The following is a 16,140-nucleotide window of genomic DNA, read 5'->3' as shown; positions in this document are numbered from 1 at the left end:
TCGTTTCCTTTCCTCGCTTCCTTTCCTCGCGTCTTAGCTCCACCCTTTCAGCATGCGAGGGAAGGACACAAAGAAAAGACGCGAGGACGGAGGAACTGAACCAAGTGAAATGATATCCGTGCTCCCTTTAGCGTTACTTTAAAGCTGCACTCGAGGGATCTACCCACATGTTGTTAAAGTTTGGTTATTTAAAAAAATATAATAAATATTAATAAAGCAAGATGCTCCGTTGAAATATGTGAGATGTAAAGTTTATTTAAACTGCAAAAGTAAAGCATACTTTTAGATTATTGTGACAGATATGAAGGGGGAGGAGAATGTATACGTGCGTCATGTTTCTCGACGAGAAAGACTTCCGCAAAGGATGCACCTGTGTATGCTCGCTCATGACTCCTCAGGAAGCTTCCTCACTCCTCGTTCCTCGCCTCCTCGTGGTGCAGCCTTGAGAAGCACCCTCTGTGTCTTCAGTCTCTGTAGCTCCTTATTCACCATCAGCTGATCCTGAGGAAACTGGACTGACGTCTAAATACTGAGAGTCCTACAATAAAACACACAGACAGTCACATTTGAGTATGAGACATTACTGCTGTCACATCACATCAGGAGATCATTTCAGAAAAAACACAGCCAAAGATTTTAGTATATTCATATTAGAGCCAGAGATGTGAATTAAAAACTGCTAATAGATTAATAACAGTAAATGATAAACAACTCTCTATTTATCACTTACACACAGAGACACTGTAAGAGGTGAAAATATTCATATATTCATAGATCATATTCATATCACAGAATTAAACTCTTATTAAACAGTTTAAAGTACAGATACTAAAGTGGAGCAGAATTATTGTCTTATATTCTCCAGTTACACACATATGAGGCTGTTACTGAACTTGGGTCAATTTAAAAGCTTTAAATAAAAATATACTCACAATATTTTAGTTCCTTCAGTTTATAATGTAGATCATCCTTCATATCAGAGAGCAACTATCTCAGGTGTGAGGGGTTTGATCTCAGAGCTGAAGCCAGAGCAGCACAACCTTCATCTGTGACTCCACAATCACTCAACCTGTAGAGAATAATGACAGTTTGAGTTGTAGTTCAAGTGTCTGTAGTTTGTGATTCACTCTGGTCTCAGATCAGTAGAGGAGATATAATGACAAGTATTGCCACATACTGCTGCTGATAGAATGAGATTCATGCATGTTCAATTGTGCTGTTTTCAAACTGTCATGTGCTTCAGGACTGAACAGACACACAGAGTTGAATGTCACATATTGTTTCATAGTGATATAAGGACGGTTCTGTGTGGAGAAACAATGACTTGCACCTCTAATACACTCCTACAGGAAGACATTTGCTTCACAGGACCCACGTGTTCCTCATTACATATCATTTAACTCATGTGATCAAACACACAATTGTCATGTTTGGTCTCACCTGCAGCTTATAAACTGAATAGAAATGTGGTGAACTCAATAGAGATATTCAATGTCCTAATGCAGGGATGGGCAAACTCGGTCCTGGAGGGCCACTGCCCTGTATAGTTTAGCTCCAACCCTGATAACACTAAAAAAACAGATTTCTCACAGATTATTTTTGTATTTCTGCATTCACATCTTAACAATGAGGCTTTTCAATTAAGAAAGTTGTTGAATAAACACAAGAATAAAAATACATTAATGTCCGAAATGTAATGCAATAATTCTGTTCTGCTGCTCCCCAAAAAAAAACATCAAATCTTGTTATTTCATAGAAACTGTATTTGAACAATAAAGTAAAAACAACTTTATTTTAACAAATAGAGTGAAAACAACTTTTTCAAATAAATTGAAAACATTTGCATTCTCAGAATCTCAGATTATTTATTTGAGCAATGATAGCGACCTGATGTTTGTGGCTTCTCTCCACTATGAATATGTATGTGTTTGTTTAAGTGGCTTTTTTGTGTGAAACTCCTTTCACACTGCGAGCAGCTGAACAGATTTTCTCCAATGTGAATTCTTTGGTGTTTTGTCAAATGACTCGCTGCTGTAAAGCTCTTCCCACACTCGAAACACATGTGATCCCGCACAACATCATGTAGTTTTTGGTGCTGTTTCAGAGAGTCTGGTCGTGAAAAACTCTTTTCACACAAAGAGCACTTATGGAGCCTCTCGTCCGTATGCACCGTCAGGTGGCTTTTAAGAATTGATGATGTAAATTTCTTACCACACTGATCACAATTATATGTTTTTTCTCCAGAGTGACGATGCATATGATAACAGAGACCTGACAACCCTATGAAGCTCTTCCCACACTGATGGCATGTGTGCGGCTTCTCTCCAGTGTGAATCCTCGTGTGTTTGTCCAGGTGGACTTTCTCTTTGAATCCATATCCACACTGAGCGTATGTGAACGGTCTTCAATGACTTTTCAGACGCTTTCTGAGATGTTCAGGTGTAATGAAGGTATTGCCACACGCCACACAAGCATGAGTTTTCACAGAAGAATGGATCTTCTGGTGCTTTCTGCAATTGGCCAGCCGTGAAAAACTCTTTCCACACACTGGACACAAGTACAGCCTCTCGACTGCGTGAACTGTCAGGTGTTTGTTGAGATATGATGAGGATGTAAACTTCTTGCCACACTGAATGGTTTTTCATGACAGCGCAGATGACGACTGAGATGAATCTTTTGTGAAAAACTCTTTCCACATGAAGACATGCGTGAGGTTTCTCTCCAGTGTGTATTCTTATGTGTCTGTTAAGGTGGCTTTTTAGCATGAAACACTTTCCACACTGAGGACACATGTGAAGCTTCTCGCCAGTATGAATTACAATTAGTTGGTGCTTTTTAAAGCTTCCTTTTAGTGTGAAACTCATTCCACACTCAGGGCAAGTGAAAGACTTATTGGTCTTTGTAGTTCTTCTGTTTTGTGATAAATTATTTTTTGCAACATTATCGTGGTTCTTTTCATTCAGCTCTTTACTTTGCACTTGGATGTCCATTTGGTCTAAAATAAACCATACTTGGCCACATGTCACTTCACTTAAATTGTTTTGGAAATTTATCATGTCAGTAAATTGAGTTGTATTGAATTTTGCTTGAAATTGATCAACTGCAAAATCACATTCATTGTTAATGATGGTAAATGAGGAATATTAGTCATATTAACAATACATCTCAGAACTTTGTCAATAGACCATGTAGGCTACCTTTCTCCATCCAATCTCTAAAAAGGGGTTTAATTCTAAAGACTGAACAGTTGTTCCAAATAGGTGTATTATATGTATCAGTGAAGTTATGCTTATACAGTTACTTCCAGTATAACTTGATGAAAATCAGATAATGGACATTTTTGTAAAGTAAAATCACATCACAAAAGAAATTCAATACCACCTACAATTTTCAAAATTACCATGGGAACACAAAACCAAAAACTGCCAGTTTATGTCCTTTATTGTCTTGTCAGAAAAGAGAAGAGAAACATGCAGGACAGATGAAACTAGACTGTGACGACTCAGGTTGAGTGGGATCCATATGCAGTTTATTAATAAACAGCAAGCTCACAGTTGAGGCAGGCATGGGTCTTATCACCAGTATAAACAGCAGTGTCAGAGGCAGCACAATAATCGAGGTCATAACCGGGCAAAGGATCAGGGCGGGCAGCAAACAAACAAAGTAACAGGCAGGCAACAAACAATCAAAGGTCAGTAATCCAAAAAAGGTTGATACACGGGTATTCCGTAACAGGAATCAAACAAGGCAAACAAGACAGCAGGGCAAACAATATTATACAAGGAGGCCAGGTATGTGGGTGCTTGGGAATTATAGTCCAGTTAATACTCGAGAGAGTGAGACCTCTGGTGGCCGACTGAGGGATCTTCGCTGGCATTTATAATACAGGGTCGAGGATATCATTCGCATTGACACAGGAACTCTCCTTCTGCCCGTACCCCTGCCTGTCTACCAGGTATTGAATCTGGCATCCCCAATGTCTGGAATCTAGCACTTGATATGCCTCCTTGCAGTCGATGATCATGGGTGGGGGGCCTGATTCACCATCTTCCGCCTCCACTCTCGGGCCACCGGCAGGTTTCAACAGTGACAGGCAATCAGGTCACAGACAGAAACACAACACATGCAGGGATGAACACAAAGACCCATGAAACATGACTGTTTATTTCTGTAAAGCTGCTTTGAAACAATGTGTATTGTATAAAGCACTATAAAAATAAAGGTGACTTGATTTGACTAGATAAATAGGGATGCCACGAACTGACTGTTACGGTCAAAGCCATAACATAACAGAAGGTCAGCACAAAAGGCTTGTTCCAATAGGGTAATTTATTTAAGGACAATAATCATAACATAGGAAAAGTAATCATGTACGCAATGGGACCGCCATCAAAATCCTGCATTACATGCACACGTAACACCACCAGAAGATGGAAGTCATGTAAACCCATTTATTCACCAGAAGCTTTAATAAAAAAAATATATATATATAACCTATATTACAGAAATAAATATTCAGTGTAATCATTTGCATAATTTTGGTAGACACATTTAAAACATCATTTTCTTCTGGAGGCAGGCTCTTGATTTCTCAAACTGGTAAAACCTTTTCCTTAGTTTAAAAGTTATAATAAACAAAGCTGTCTACATTGCACAACAAATCTCTTATTTAAACGTTTAAGGCTTGATTAAAATCAGACTGTTTTAGTTTTGTCTCACAGCTCGTAGTGTATATTGAGTGTTACACCATCTACATTGTAATCCATATCTAATAAATTCAAAAAGACTCCAAATCCCTAATGCTATAATAAAATGAAAATTCTGTCATTAATTACTCACCATCATGCCGTTCCACACCCGTAAAACCTTTGTTTATCTTCGGAAAACAAATTAAGTTATTTTTTATTAAATCTGAAAGGTATCTGACTCCTTCATAGACAGCAATTTAACCACCACTTTCAAGTTCCAGAAAAGTAGAAAAGACATTGTTAAAATAGTCCCCATGACTACAGTGGTTCAGCCTTAATGTTATGAAGCGACGAGAATACTTTTTGCAGTGTTTACGTTCAGCGCTTCCAGGTTCTACGTCAGAATGCTGGCTCATTATTGGCTGGCTGCTGTGTCAGCATCACACGCATGTGTTGTGCTGCTCCCGTGAACAGCGTCAGCCAATACTGAGCCGGCGTTCTGACATAAAACCTGGGAGCGCTGAACATAAACAGCATAAGACAATGACGCAGAAGAGAGGATATTGTTGAATAAAGTCGGTATTTTTGTTTTGTTTTTGCGCACAAAAAGTATTCTCGTCACTTCAAAACATTAAGGTTGAACCTTACATGGACTATTAAGGTTGAACCTTACATGGACTATTAAGGTTGAACCTTACATGGACTATTAAGGTTGAACCTTACATGGACTATTAAGGTTGAACCTTACATGGACTATTAAGGTTGAACCTTACATGGACTATTAAGGTTGAACCTTACATGGACTATTAAGGTTGAACCTTACATGGACTATTAAGGTTGAACCTTACATGGACTATTAAGGTTGAACCTTACATGGACTATTAAGGTTGAACCTTACATGGACTATTAAGGTTGAACCTTACATGGACTATTAAGGTTGAACCTTACATGGACTATTAAGGTTGAACCTTACATGGACTATTAAGGTTGAACCTTACATGGACTATTAAGGTTGAACCTTACATGGACTATTAAGGTTGAACCTTACATGGACTATTAAGGTTGAACCTTACATGGACTATTAAGGTTGAACCTTACATGGACTATTAAGGTTGAACCTTACATGGACTATTAAGGTTGAACCTTACATGGACTATTAAGGTTGAACCTTACATGGACTATTAAGGTTGAACCTTACATGGACTATTAAGGTTGAACCTTACATGGACTATTAAGGTTGAACCTTACATGGACTATTAAGGTTGAACCTTACATGGACTATTAAGGTTGAACCTTACATGGACTATTAAGGTTGAACCTTACATGGACTATTAAGGTTGAACCTTACATGGACTATTAAGGTTGAACCTTACATGGACTATTAAGGTTGAACCTTACATGGACTATTAAGGTTGAACCTTACATGGACTATTAAGGTTGAACCTTACATGGACTATTAAGGTTGAACCTTACATGGACTATTAAGGTTGAACCTTACATGGACTATTAAGGTTGAACCTTACATGGACTATTAAGGTTGAACCTTACATGGACTACTGAGTCACATGGACTATTTTAACAATGTTTTTAGTATCTTTCTGGACCTTGAAAATGGTGGTTAAATTGCTGTCTACTGAGGAGTCAGATAATTTGTGTTCTGAAGATGAATGAAGGTCTTACGGGTTTGGAATGATGTGAGAATGAGTAATTAATGACAGACTCTTCATTTTGGGGGGAACTAACCCTTTAAATAATCAAGTATAAGTTTAGGTCCTATATTTGATAATTGTGTAAATCTGATGATCTGTAATTCAAAAGAACAGACCCACAAAAAGATGAAACTGGTGTGAAGTCACACACATGTCAGTGTGATCGCTGTGTGTCTCTGTGTCTTCAGTCTCTGTAGCTCCTTATTCACCATCAGCTGATCCTGAGGAAACTGACGTCTAAATACTGAGAGTCCTACAATAAAACACACAGACAGTCACATATGAGTATGAGACATTACTGCTGTCACATCACATCAGGAGATCATTTCAGAACAAACAGCCAGAGATATTATATATTACAGCCAGAGATAATAATGAAAAGCTGTGAATAGATTATAACACAGTTAATGATAAACAACTCTCTCTTAAATAACTTAAGCCAGGTTCACACTGTACGATTTTGGCCACGATTTGGCCATATGAAACAAATTTTGTGAATCCTAAAACAAGGGGTTTTAAACCTGTCCTGAAGCACCTCTAGCACTGCGTTTGTATGTCTCCCTCATCTAACATACCTGATTCAAATCATCAATTCATTAGTAGAGACTGCAGGCATTTCTCAATACCAAGTATGCAAAGTTTAAATGAACTCCAGAGGACGAGAGGACGCAAGTTCGGTAATTCTACAAATAGAACAGCAGCGTACTTGACACCGCCACTCAGCCCACTCCGGTTTTCTCTGTAGGCTATATATAATTAGGCTACAATAAAACGAAATATGTTATAAAATTCAACCCGGCCTCTTTTCGTTTTCATTTAAAAAAAAAAAAAAAAAAAAATTAAACATTAATATGTGGTTCAGGCAAAGCATATGTAGGCTACTCTGATTATATTCACTTTATGTACATGTATAATAAAATGAAATATGACATAAAACACAACCTTGCCTCTTTTTGTTAAATGTCAGTTTATAAAAGTATATATATTGGCTATTATTGATCATTAAAACTGACATAGGTATAAAGTATAAGAAGATATACAATAAGAAATAAAGACAAGCAAACAATTCAGTCAAATGTACAAAGTCAGCGCTTTAGTACAACGGCAAAGTTAAACAAATATATAAAGTTATGAAACCTCACCTCAGCCAAAACTATTTGCCCGGGAACAAATTATAGATAAATGAGACCAAAGATTACTCGTTAGATATACACAAGACAAATTATATCTCCTGTTTAACCACTACAGAGACTTCAGAATCAGTGGCAAACATCAGAAGGACTAGCCAATGCTCTCGGCTGGGTACATGAGCGCTGAGCCCCCGGATATCGCCTGGATCTCAAAACGTCAGATCAAATTTTCAAATAGACGCCATCTTTATCAATAAAGGTATAAAGGACTATTATAAATCATACAGTGTGAACAGTGCTTTACACACTGTAAGAGATTAAAATATTCATATATTCATAGATCAGTCACATCACAGAGTTAAACTCTTACTAAACACAGATTTACAGAGACTAAAGTGGAGCTGAATTCTTATCTTATATTCTCTAGATAAACACATAAGAGGTTTGTTACTGAACTTGGGTTGATTTAAAGGCTTAAATAAAAATACTCACAAATCTTTAGAACCTCCAGTTTATTATGTGGATCATCCTTCATTTTAGAGAGCAAACTCAATCCTGATTGTCCTAGATTATTCTCAGTTAGATATAGCGCTCTCAGGTGTGAGGGGTTTGATCTCAGAGCTGAAGCCAGAGCAGCACAACCTTCATCTGAGAGTCCACAATCACTCAACCTGTAGAGAACAATGACAGTTTGAGTTGTAGTTCAAGTGTCTGTAGTTTGTTATTCACTCTGGTCTCAGATCAGTAGAGGAGATATAATGACAAGCATTGCCACATACTGCTGCTGACAGAATGAGATTTATGCATGTTGATGCTCAATGTGCTGTTTGAAACTGTCATGTGCTTCAGGACTGAACAGACACACAGAGTTGAATGTGAGATATTGTTTCATAGTGATATAAGGACGGATCTATTTGGAGAAACATCTGCTTCACAGGACACACGTTTCCCATTACGTTTACTAAAGAGTTAGTTCACCCAAAAATGAAATGTCTGTTATTAATTACCCTCATGTTGTTCCAAAGCTGTAAGACCTTCGTTTATCTTCAGAACACAAATTAAGATATTTTTTATGAAATCTGAGAGGTTTCTGATCTCCCTATACACAGCAATGTGACAACAAATTTCAAGGCCCAGAAAAGTAGTAAAGACATTGTTAAAATAGTCCATGTGACTACAGTGGTAAAAAACAAAACAAAAAGAGGACTTTATTCAACTATGTCTTCTCTTCCGTGTCAGTCTCTGTGCTGTTTACGTTGTTAACACAGTGCAGTGCTTCTGGGTTCTACATCAGAACGCAGATTCATTATCAGCTCCTGCGTAAGCATCAAATGTATGCGTCGTGCTGCTCATGTGTACAGCGTCAAACTCTGCTGCATATCAATATGATGACTCTTATGGACACTTGTGCTGTGTAACAGGTATATGCTGTGTACAGGATTACTCCGCCCTGCCAAATGATTACATTGGTGACACCTGCAGCTAACTTCCCTTTTCACTTTTAAAAGAAGCTAGAGGGATGGCAGATGGGGGCGGCCTACTTGATTTGTTTACTTGTTATTTGTTTGATTGCGTTTCTTTTTGCATGCATCACATTGCTACAGCACATTCTCACACCTGAATACGTTTGGTTGCCGTTTCCCGGACAAGCCCCCATTTGTTACACTCCGTAGCTCAAAAGCATGGGGTCCTACTTTACGATCATATAATTGTTTCATTCTTTCCTGACATTTTTTAAGTGTAGCACTAGCCAGCTCTCTTGCTTGTAACAGCCTCAGACAAAATCCATAAACATACAACAGCAAATTTTTAGGCGAATCAGAAATTGACAGTTTTGCAGTACATCCAAAAGCCCATGAACTTTGTGACCAAAAACTAAATCATTAGGACTAAATCCAGTGCTTTCTTGCACAACCTCACATGCAGCCAATAGTAACCAGGGCAAACCCTCCTCCCAGTCTCTATTCAAATTATACACAATAAGCAAGAAGGAGAGGCTTCAATGTTTGGTGAAATCTATCTAACGCTCCTTGGCTTTGTGCAATTAAGATTGTGCTTAATTTTTAGCTGTTTCAAAATTGGTTGGAAGAGGTGAGAGGTAAGGTTGGTACCCTAATCACTCTGAATAACTTTGTGAATGCCAAAAACTGACTTAAATTGTGACAAAGCTCTTACAATTGAACGTGATGTAATTGTACGCAATGAATAGGCAGAAGGGAAACATGTATCTAAACACATGACTGTAAGCAAATATTTGCTTCCTGACTTTGTGGTAAAATGTAAACTGAGTGATGAAAATTATGAGATTGCTACTCCCCATCGGAGAAACCCAGTTATATCATCGGTTTTGTAATATCAGATTTATCAATAAATGGAGCCATCTTGTGGCTGTTTTGAAAATTGCATGCTAGACTGCCATTAAAGGGAGAGTTCACCCAAAAATGAAAATTCTGTGAACCAGGGCCTGTGCCAGAGGCGGGGGTGGGGGGCCACTTACACATCCCAGCATAAATGCTCCCAAAAAACTATTTGTTTTAAGAACATCTGCATTCACAAGCCACTGTTAATTTGAACAGAAAAGCAAGTATACTGTATGTGGGGCTTTTGTTTAGTGCTAACTTAAACACCTCTGATTGGCTATTGCGATCAAGAAATCAGATATGTTTGTGATTGGCTATATTGCTCAGCACTGCAAAATCACGTAAACAGAGACCTTTGATGCTCTCTAGAGAACAAATATACGTACTGGATAGTTTGCCAAATATGTTTCTCCAATATGCTATTATTACGCAGAAAACTGATCCTAGACCAGTAGTTATGGGCAGCTTTTCCATCTCAAAGCAGTCAAATGCAACAGCAGGACATTTTTACAGTGAAAAAAAATTCCATGCTAAGGCTGTGTGTCCACCTAAGCGTTTTTTTTCCGAGGCTATAGTGTATTTTTCCAATTGTTTTCAATGGAAGTGTCGCATTTTTAAAATGCCAGGAGCGCAAAGAGGCGCTGAGCATCTATTTCACACTGAAGCTCTGAGCACTCGCCATTTTTTACCGGTCGCCTAGAGTTGAAGAATGTTCAACTTTGGGTAAAATGCAGCGCTCATTACTGCTACTTTGTACCCAGCCATCCAATCACAGTGGAGGAGGGGTGGGACAAATACCACACCGACCAACCGCCACATTCTGCTTGTACAATGTCAACAGATGACAACAAGGATAATAACGGAACAAAATAATTTAAAACAAGAGCTTGTGCTGCCGAAGTGCTCAAGCACCCACAGCTAGGCGTTTTCAGCAGAGCGCCTAGTGTTTTCAGCTGGCTAAAATATGCTTTGGTGGACACATGGCCTAAGTCCATGGCCAGGGGAAGCCTTGCCCTGCATTATACACGCCCCGTTTAAGTTTCTGATTCATATTTCTGAAGATAATATGTTATATACTGCTGAACAGATTAGTGCTTCCGTGAGCTAAAGGTTGCTGAAAATGTTTTGATTAGGGGGGCACATTTTGTCATCTTTGGGGCACTGAGAAAGCCCTGTCTATGCTTTGCCCCGGTATGGTTTTTTTTTTAAATGTTTTTTTTTTTGGGGGGGGGGGCGAGATTGAATATTCAATCTGTTAATTCATTTTCTACCCCTGAACATAAAAAACAAGAAGCTGAATTCTTGGGTTTTTTGTTTTGTTTTGTTTGTTTTTTTTAGGAGGAGGAAGTCACAGAGGTTTTGGATCACTGTTTTACACATTAATGTCATCTGAAAGTTCAGTATTAATCAAATTATAAGAAGCAACTGAAGCTCCAGTAAATATCTGGTGGGTCAAAAACAGGAGCAGAAGGTCATGTGATGTGATGAAGATGAATGAAATGAACTTCATCTTCAGTCATCAGAGTCATTAGTGCTGAGATTTACTGTTTACTAAACATTTATTTTACGAGTTGATTTTAACCTTAAAATTCACATTAAGGAACAAGACAAAGTCGTGACTATTAACAGACAATCTTACCCCAGTATCTCCAGTTTACACTGAGGATTCGCCAGTAAAGCAGAGAGAAGCTTCACGGCTGAATCTTCTAGTTTATTCCCAGTCAGATCCAGTACTCTCAGGTATGAGGGGTTTGATCTCAGAGCTGAAGCCAGAGCAGCACAATCTGTGACTCCACAATCAATCAACCTGTAGAGAACAATGACACACTCTTCACTCTCTCAGTTCAGATCAGATCAGTTTAGCAGTGAATACATTATTAAAGAGAAAATACAAAATTAAAGCACAAATTAATGTTTAATGCACAATTGGACTGAAATCTAAAATGTCACAGAGCACAAAATGTGGCCATAAAACATCTAGTCTCATGCAATCATGATAAATAATATTATTTAATTGCACTATATCTGTATTTTTATATAAAATGTCTGTTTTAGGCAAAGTCTGTTTTAATTAATGACACTATTCACTACATAACTGTCACGCAGGGGTTGCAGCACTCAAGCGCACGATGGAGATATCTTCAAAAGACATTTAATAGAATAATCCAAACAATACACAGGAGAATCAACAAGGAGAAACATACTACAAACACCCTTACCGTTAAACAAAGCTAGACAAAGAACAGAAAGAAACTGTTTGCTTATATACATGGAAAAACAAGGGAGCTAATTAACAAGAAACACCTGAACACTAATTACTCAGTAACTAAGGAGACAAAAAGTTGAATGAGATGAAACAAAGAAACACATGGCAAAGCTGGGTCAACTGAAGATGAACAGACAGTGAACACAATGAAAACAAAGACAAAACCCTGACAATAGCTTTGTTTTATACTGTTATTTAGATATGTACTAATATGTATGGAATGGTGATTTGAGTGATTTTACACAATTAAAACAAAATTAAATATTTTAAGAGTCACTGCATTTAGATGAACATGATGAACAGTAAAAATGAATCCAGCATGTTTTTCGTTTCTCAGTTCAGACTCTTTTGAGCTCAAGTCTGTTTAAAGAGACTGAAATGTTGATTGTGTGAAAGTATGTATTTCAGTGTGACTCTCAGTCCTGCAGTATCATGTTACAGAAGAGCAACTCATGTGTTCAATCATTTACAGCTCAATCAGCTGAACTCACAGCAGCAGAAAGAGGCTGAACACTTCAAATATACTTTACATTGTGATTCATGTGAGAGTCAAATATGATCTTACCACAATTCCTCCAGTTTACAGTGTGGATTCTGTAGTAAATTAGACAGCAGTGTGACTCCTGAATTTCCTAGTTCATTCCCAGACAGATCCAGTTCTCTTAAGTGTGAGGGGTTTGATCTCAGAGCTGAAGCCAGAGCAGCGCAACCTTTATTTGTGAGACCACACTTACTCAGCCTATAGAGAGTAATGACACAAGTTGAATTATAGTTTAAGTGTCTGTAGTTAACTCACTCTAGTCTCAGAGCAGAAGAGGAGAACATACTGCTGCTGATAGAATGAGATTTATGCATGTTGATATGCGCCCTCCAGAAGTTTGCGTTCTGCAAGTGAACGGCACCTTGTGGTGCCATCCCAAACGGGGCACAAAATCACTCTCACAGACCTTCTTCTGGTCTGTTCCCTGCTGGTGGAATGACCTGCCTAGCTCTATCTGAGCAACGGAGTCTTCAGACATTTTCAAAAAAACTGCATATAGACATATCTTTTTCAGTAATATTAGCACTTACTTTTTCTTTTTTCTAATTCTATTCTCTCTCTCCATCTATTTAAAAAAAAAAAATCCTTGCTACAAGCAATTTACTGGATAAAATGGGACTTGACAACAGCACTTATACTGTTGCACTCATGTTGATTTGATTGCTTCTACTGTTTTCATTTATAAGTTGCTTTGGAGTAAAGCGTCTGCTAAATGACTAAATGTAAATGTAATGTTGATGCTCAGTGGTGCTGTTTGAAACTGTCATGTGCTTCAGGACTGAACAGACACACAGAGTTGAACATAAGATATTGTTTCATAGTGATATAAGGACGGTTCTGACTGGAAAAGCAATTAATGGCACCTCTAATACACTCCTACAGGAGGACATTTGCTTCACAGTCGAGGTCTGCGTGGGACAGATTTTTCAGTCCCGCTCCTGTCTGGTTCTGTTGGATTTATCTCACTCCCACAAAAATACGTTACCTTCTCACGCTACCACCTGCAACATTCATGTTTTGTACCAATCCCACCAGCAAAAGCTAGCAGGTGAAATTATACAGAGATAGAGTACAGACAGATTTTTTTCAGGACGTCCAGGAAATTTCCATTAAATAGCTTCAAGTTAGTCCACCTAGCAACAGCATACAATTAATGTTAATTTTACTTAATGAACTGTTACTTACTGAATTGAACTGGATTCTTTAATCACAGGCAGCAGCTTCTGAAAAACTTTCAGTTTTTCAGTTTCATTGTTTCCTCCAACAAATTTATTAATATCAAACTCATCCAGCTTCTTCTCTGAAGTCATCAACACAAAGACTACAGCTGACCACTGAGATGAAGAGAGTTTGGTTTCCTTTATTCTTCCAGATTTCAGATACTGTTGTATTTCCTCCACTAGTGAATGATCACCCAGTTCATTCAGACAGTGGAACAGATTGATGAATTTCTCTGGAGAGTCAATGGTGCTGATCTTCTTCTTGATGTACTCAACTGTTTCCTCATTGCTGTCAGATCTGATGCTTGTATGTTTCATTAGTCTTTGTAGGAGAATCTGATTAGTCTTTACTGACAGACCCAGAAAAAAACGCAGGAAAAGGTCCAGATGTCCATTTTTACTCCATAGAGCCTCATTCACAGCTCTCTGATGCAGCTCAGATAATGAAAAATGTTCTGATGAATTGTGTTGGAACCAATCCTTAACTTTAGACCACAAACTCTGTTTGGTGATTTGGTCAAACACATTTATGTTGCTGTTAGTGAAGGAGAGGTGCACATATAGAGCTGCTAGATGTTCCTGAATGCTCAGATGAACAAAGCAGAAGACTTTCCCCTGATACCAGCCAAACTCCTCTCTGAAGATCTGAGTGCACAATCCTGAGTACACTGATGCTTCTGTCACATCAATGCCACACTCTCTCAGGTCTTCCTCATAGAAGATCACATTGCCTTTCATGAGCTGCTGAAAAGCCACTTTCCCCAGTTTGAGGATCATGTCTTCATCTGTCACGTTCTTCTCATAGTCCTTCTCATGTTTGATGTCAGTCTGAAGGATCAGGAAGTGTGTGTACATTTGAGTGAGAGTCTTGGGAATCTCTCCACTCTCTGCTTCACTCATCATCTTCTCTAGAACAGCGGCTGAGATCCAGCAGAACACTGGGATGTGGCACATGATGTAGAGGCTCCTTGATGACTTCAGGTGTGAGATGATTGTATTGGCCAGACTCTGATCACTGATTCTCTTCCTGAAGTATTCCTCCTTCTGTGGATCATTGAAGCCTCGTACCTCTGTCACTCGATGGACACACTCAGAGGGGACGAGATCAGCTGCTGCTGGTCTGGAGGTGATCCAGATGAGAGCAGAGGGAAGCAGATTCCCCACAATGAGGTTCGTCAGCAGCACGTCCACTGATTTCTTTTTGTTTTCATCTTGTAAAGTCTCATTTTTTTTTAAATGTAAGGGAAGACGACACTCATCTAGACCATCAAAGATGAACAACACTTTATATTTGTCACTGGATATTTCCATTTCTTTTGTTTCAGGGAAAAAGTCATGAAGAAGATCTGAAAGACTGAGTGTTTTGTCCTTCATCAAATTGATCTCTCTGAAAGGAAGTGGAAATATGAGCTGGACGTCCTGATTCTCTTTCCCTTCAGCCCAGTCCAGGATGAACTTCTGCACAGAGACTGTTTTTCCAATACCAGCGACTCCCTTTGTCAGCACAGTTCTGATGGGTTTGTCTTGTCCAGGTAAAGGTCTAAAGATGTCATTGCATTGGATCGGTGTGTCCTCTGTTTCTGCTCTCCTGGATTGTGTCTCAATCTGTCTCACCTCATGCTCATTACTGATCTCTCCACTCTCACTCTCTGTGATGTAGAGCTCTGTGTAGATCTCATTCAGGAGTGTTGGGTTTCCCTGCTTTGCTGTTCCCTCATACAGACACTCAAACTTCTTCTTCAGATTTGATCTAAACCTGTTGAGGACTTCATGGCTGTAAAATTTAAATACCACATTATTTCATGAGTTAATAAGCACAGTGGGTCTCATTCACTAATAATTGAATGGATTATTTCGTATTTGTATGCACAAGAGAACTTCTCATCAAAAATCACAACACATGCGTACGCACATGAATTTGTTTAATCTTGTTCTAATGTTGGTAAATTGTGAGTACTCTAAATGAGCGGCCCTGTGCATGAGGTTAGTAATGTGCATAAAACACACACAAACATTTATCCATATAAGGGCTTTCCGCACAACATTTTCTTTACAGTCTTTCGTCACTCTCGTCAAACATATGCCGCTCTCTGCAGACGTGCTCTTGCCAGATCCTTGAGCAAAGCCAAGTGTGCCATTCTCAAAACAAGGTCAAACACAATAAACACCTTTTATACAGACCCAACTGTCCACATGTGTAAATCTGCATTATTCAGAGAAACCTAG

At 38.6% G+C, this 16,140-nt stretch overlaps 1 protein-coding gene and 1 long non-coding RNA gene across 7 annotated transcripts in view; one reads left to right on the top strand and one right to left on the bottom strand.

Moving 5' to 3' along the window:
* The window catches only part of LOC127495418 (NACHT, LRR and PYD domains-containing protein 12-like), a 107,100-nt gene that overhangs the window by 46,407 nt on the left and 44,553 nt on the right, over nt 1-16,140 (bottom strand). For 2 of the 6 annotated variants that reach the window (XM_051862256.1, XM_051862254.1), the window contains exon 12: nt 1,041-1,069. The exons of the other annotated variants lie outside the window; for them this stretch is intronic. In XM_051862256.1, coding sequence (XP_051718216.1) covers nt 1,041-1,069 — 29 coding nt within the window. The remainder of the gene's footprint in view (nt 1-1,040; nt 1,070-16,140) is intronic. 6 annotated transcript variants of the gene reach the window in all.
* Nucleotides 1-16,140, top strand: part of LOC127495432 (uncharacterized) — an 89,386-nt gene that overhangs the window by 39,264 nt on the left and 33,982 nt on the right. The window lies entirely within an intron of this gene.

This window comes from Ctenopharyngodon idella, chromosome 15, assembly GCF_019924925.1.
Source record: "Ctenopharyngodon idella isolate HZGC_01 chromosome 15, HZGC01, whole genome shotgun sequence".
NCBI lineage: Eukaryota > Metazoa > Chordata > Actinopteri > Cypriniformes > Xenocyprididae > Ctenopharyngodon > Ctenopharyngodon idella.
Note: the sequence above shows the minus strand (reverse complement) of the source record. Positions and strands in the feature narration are given on the sequence as shown.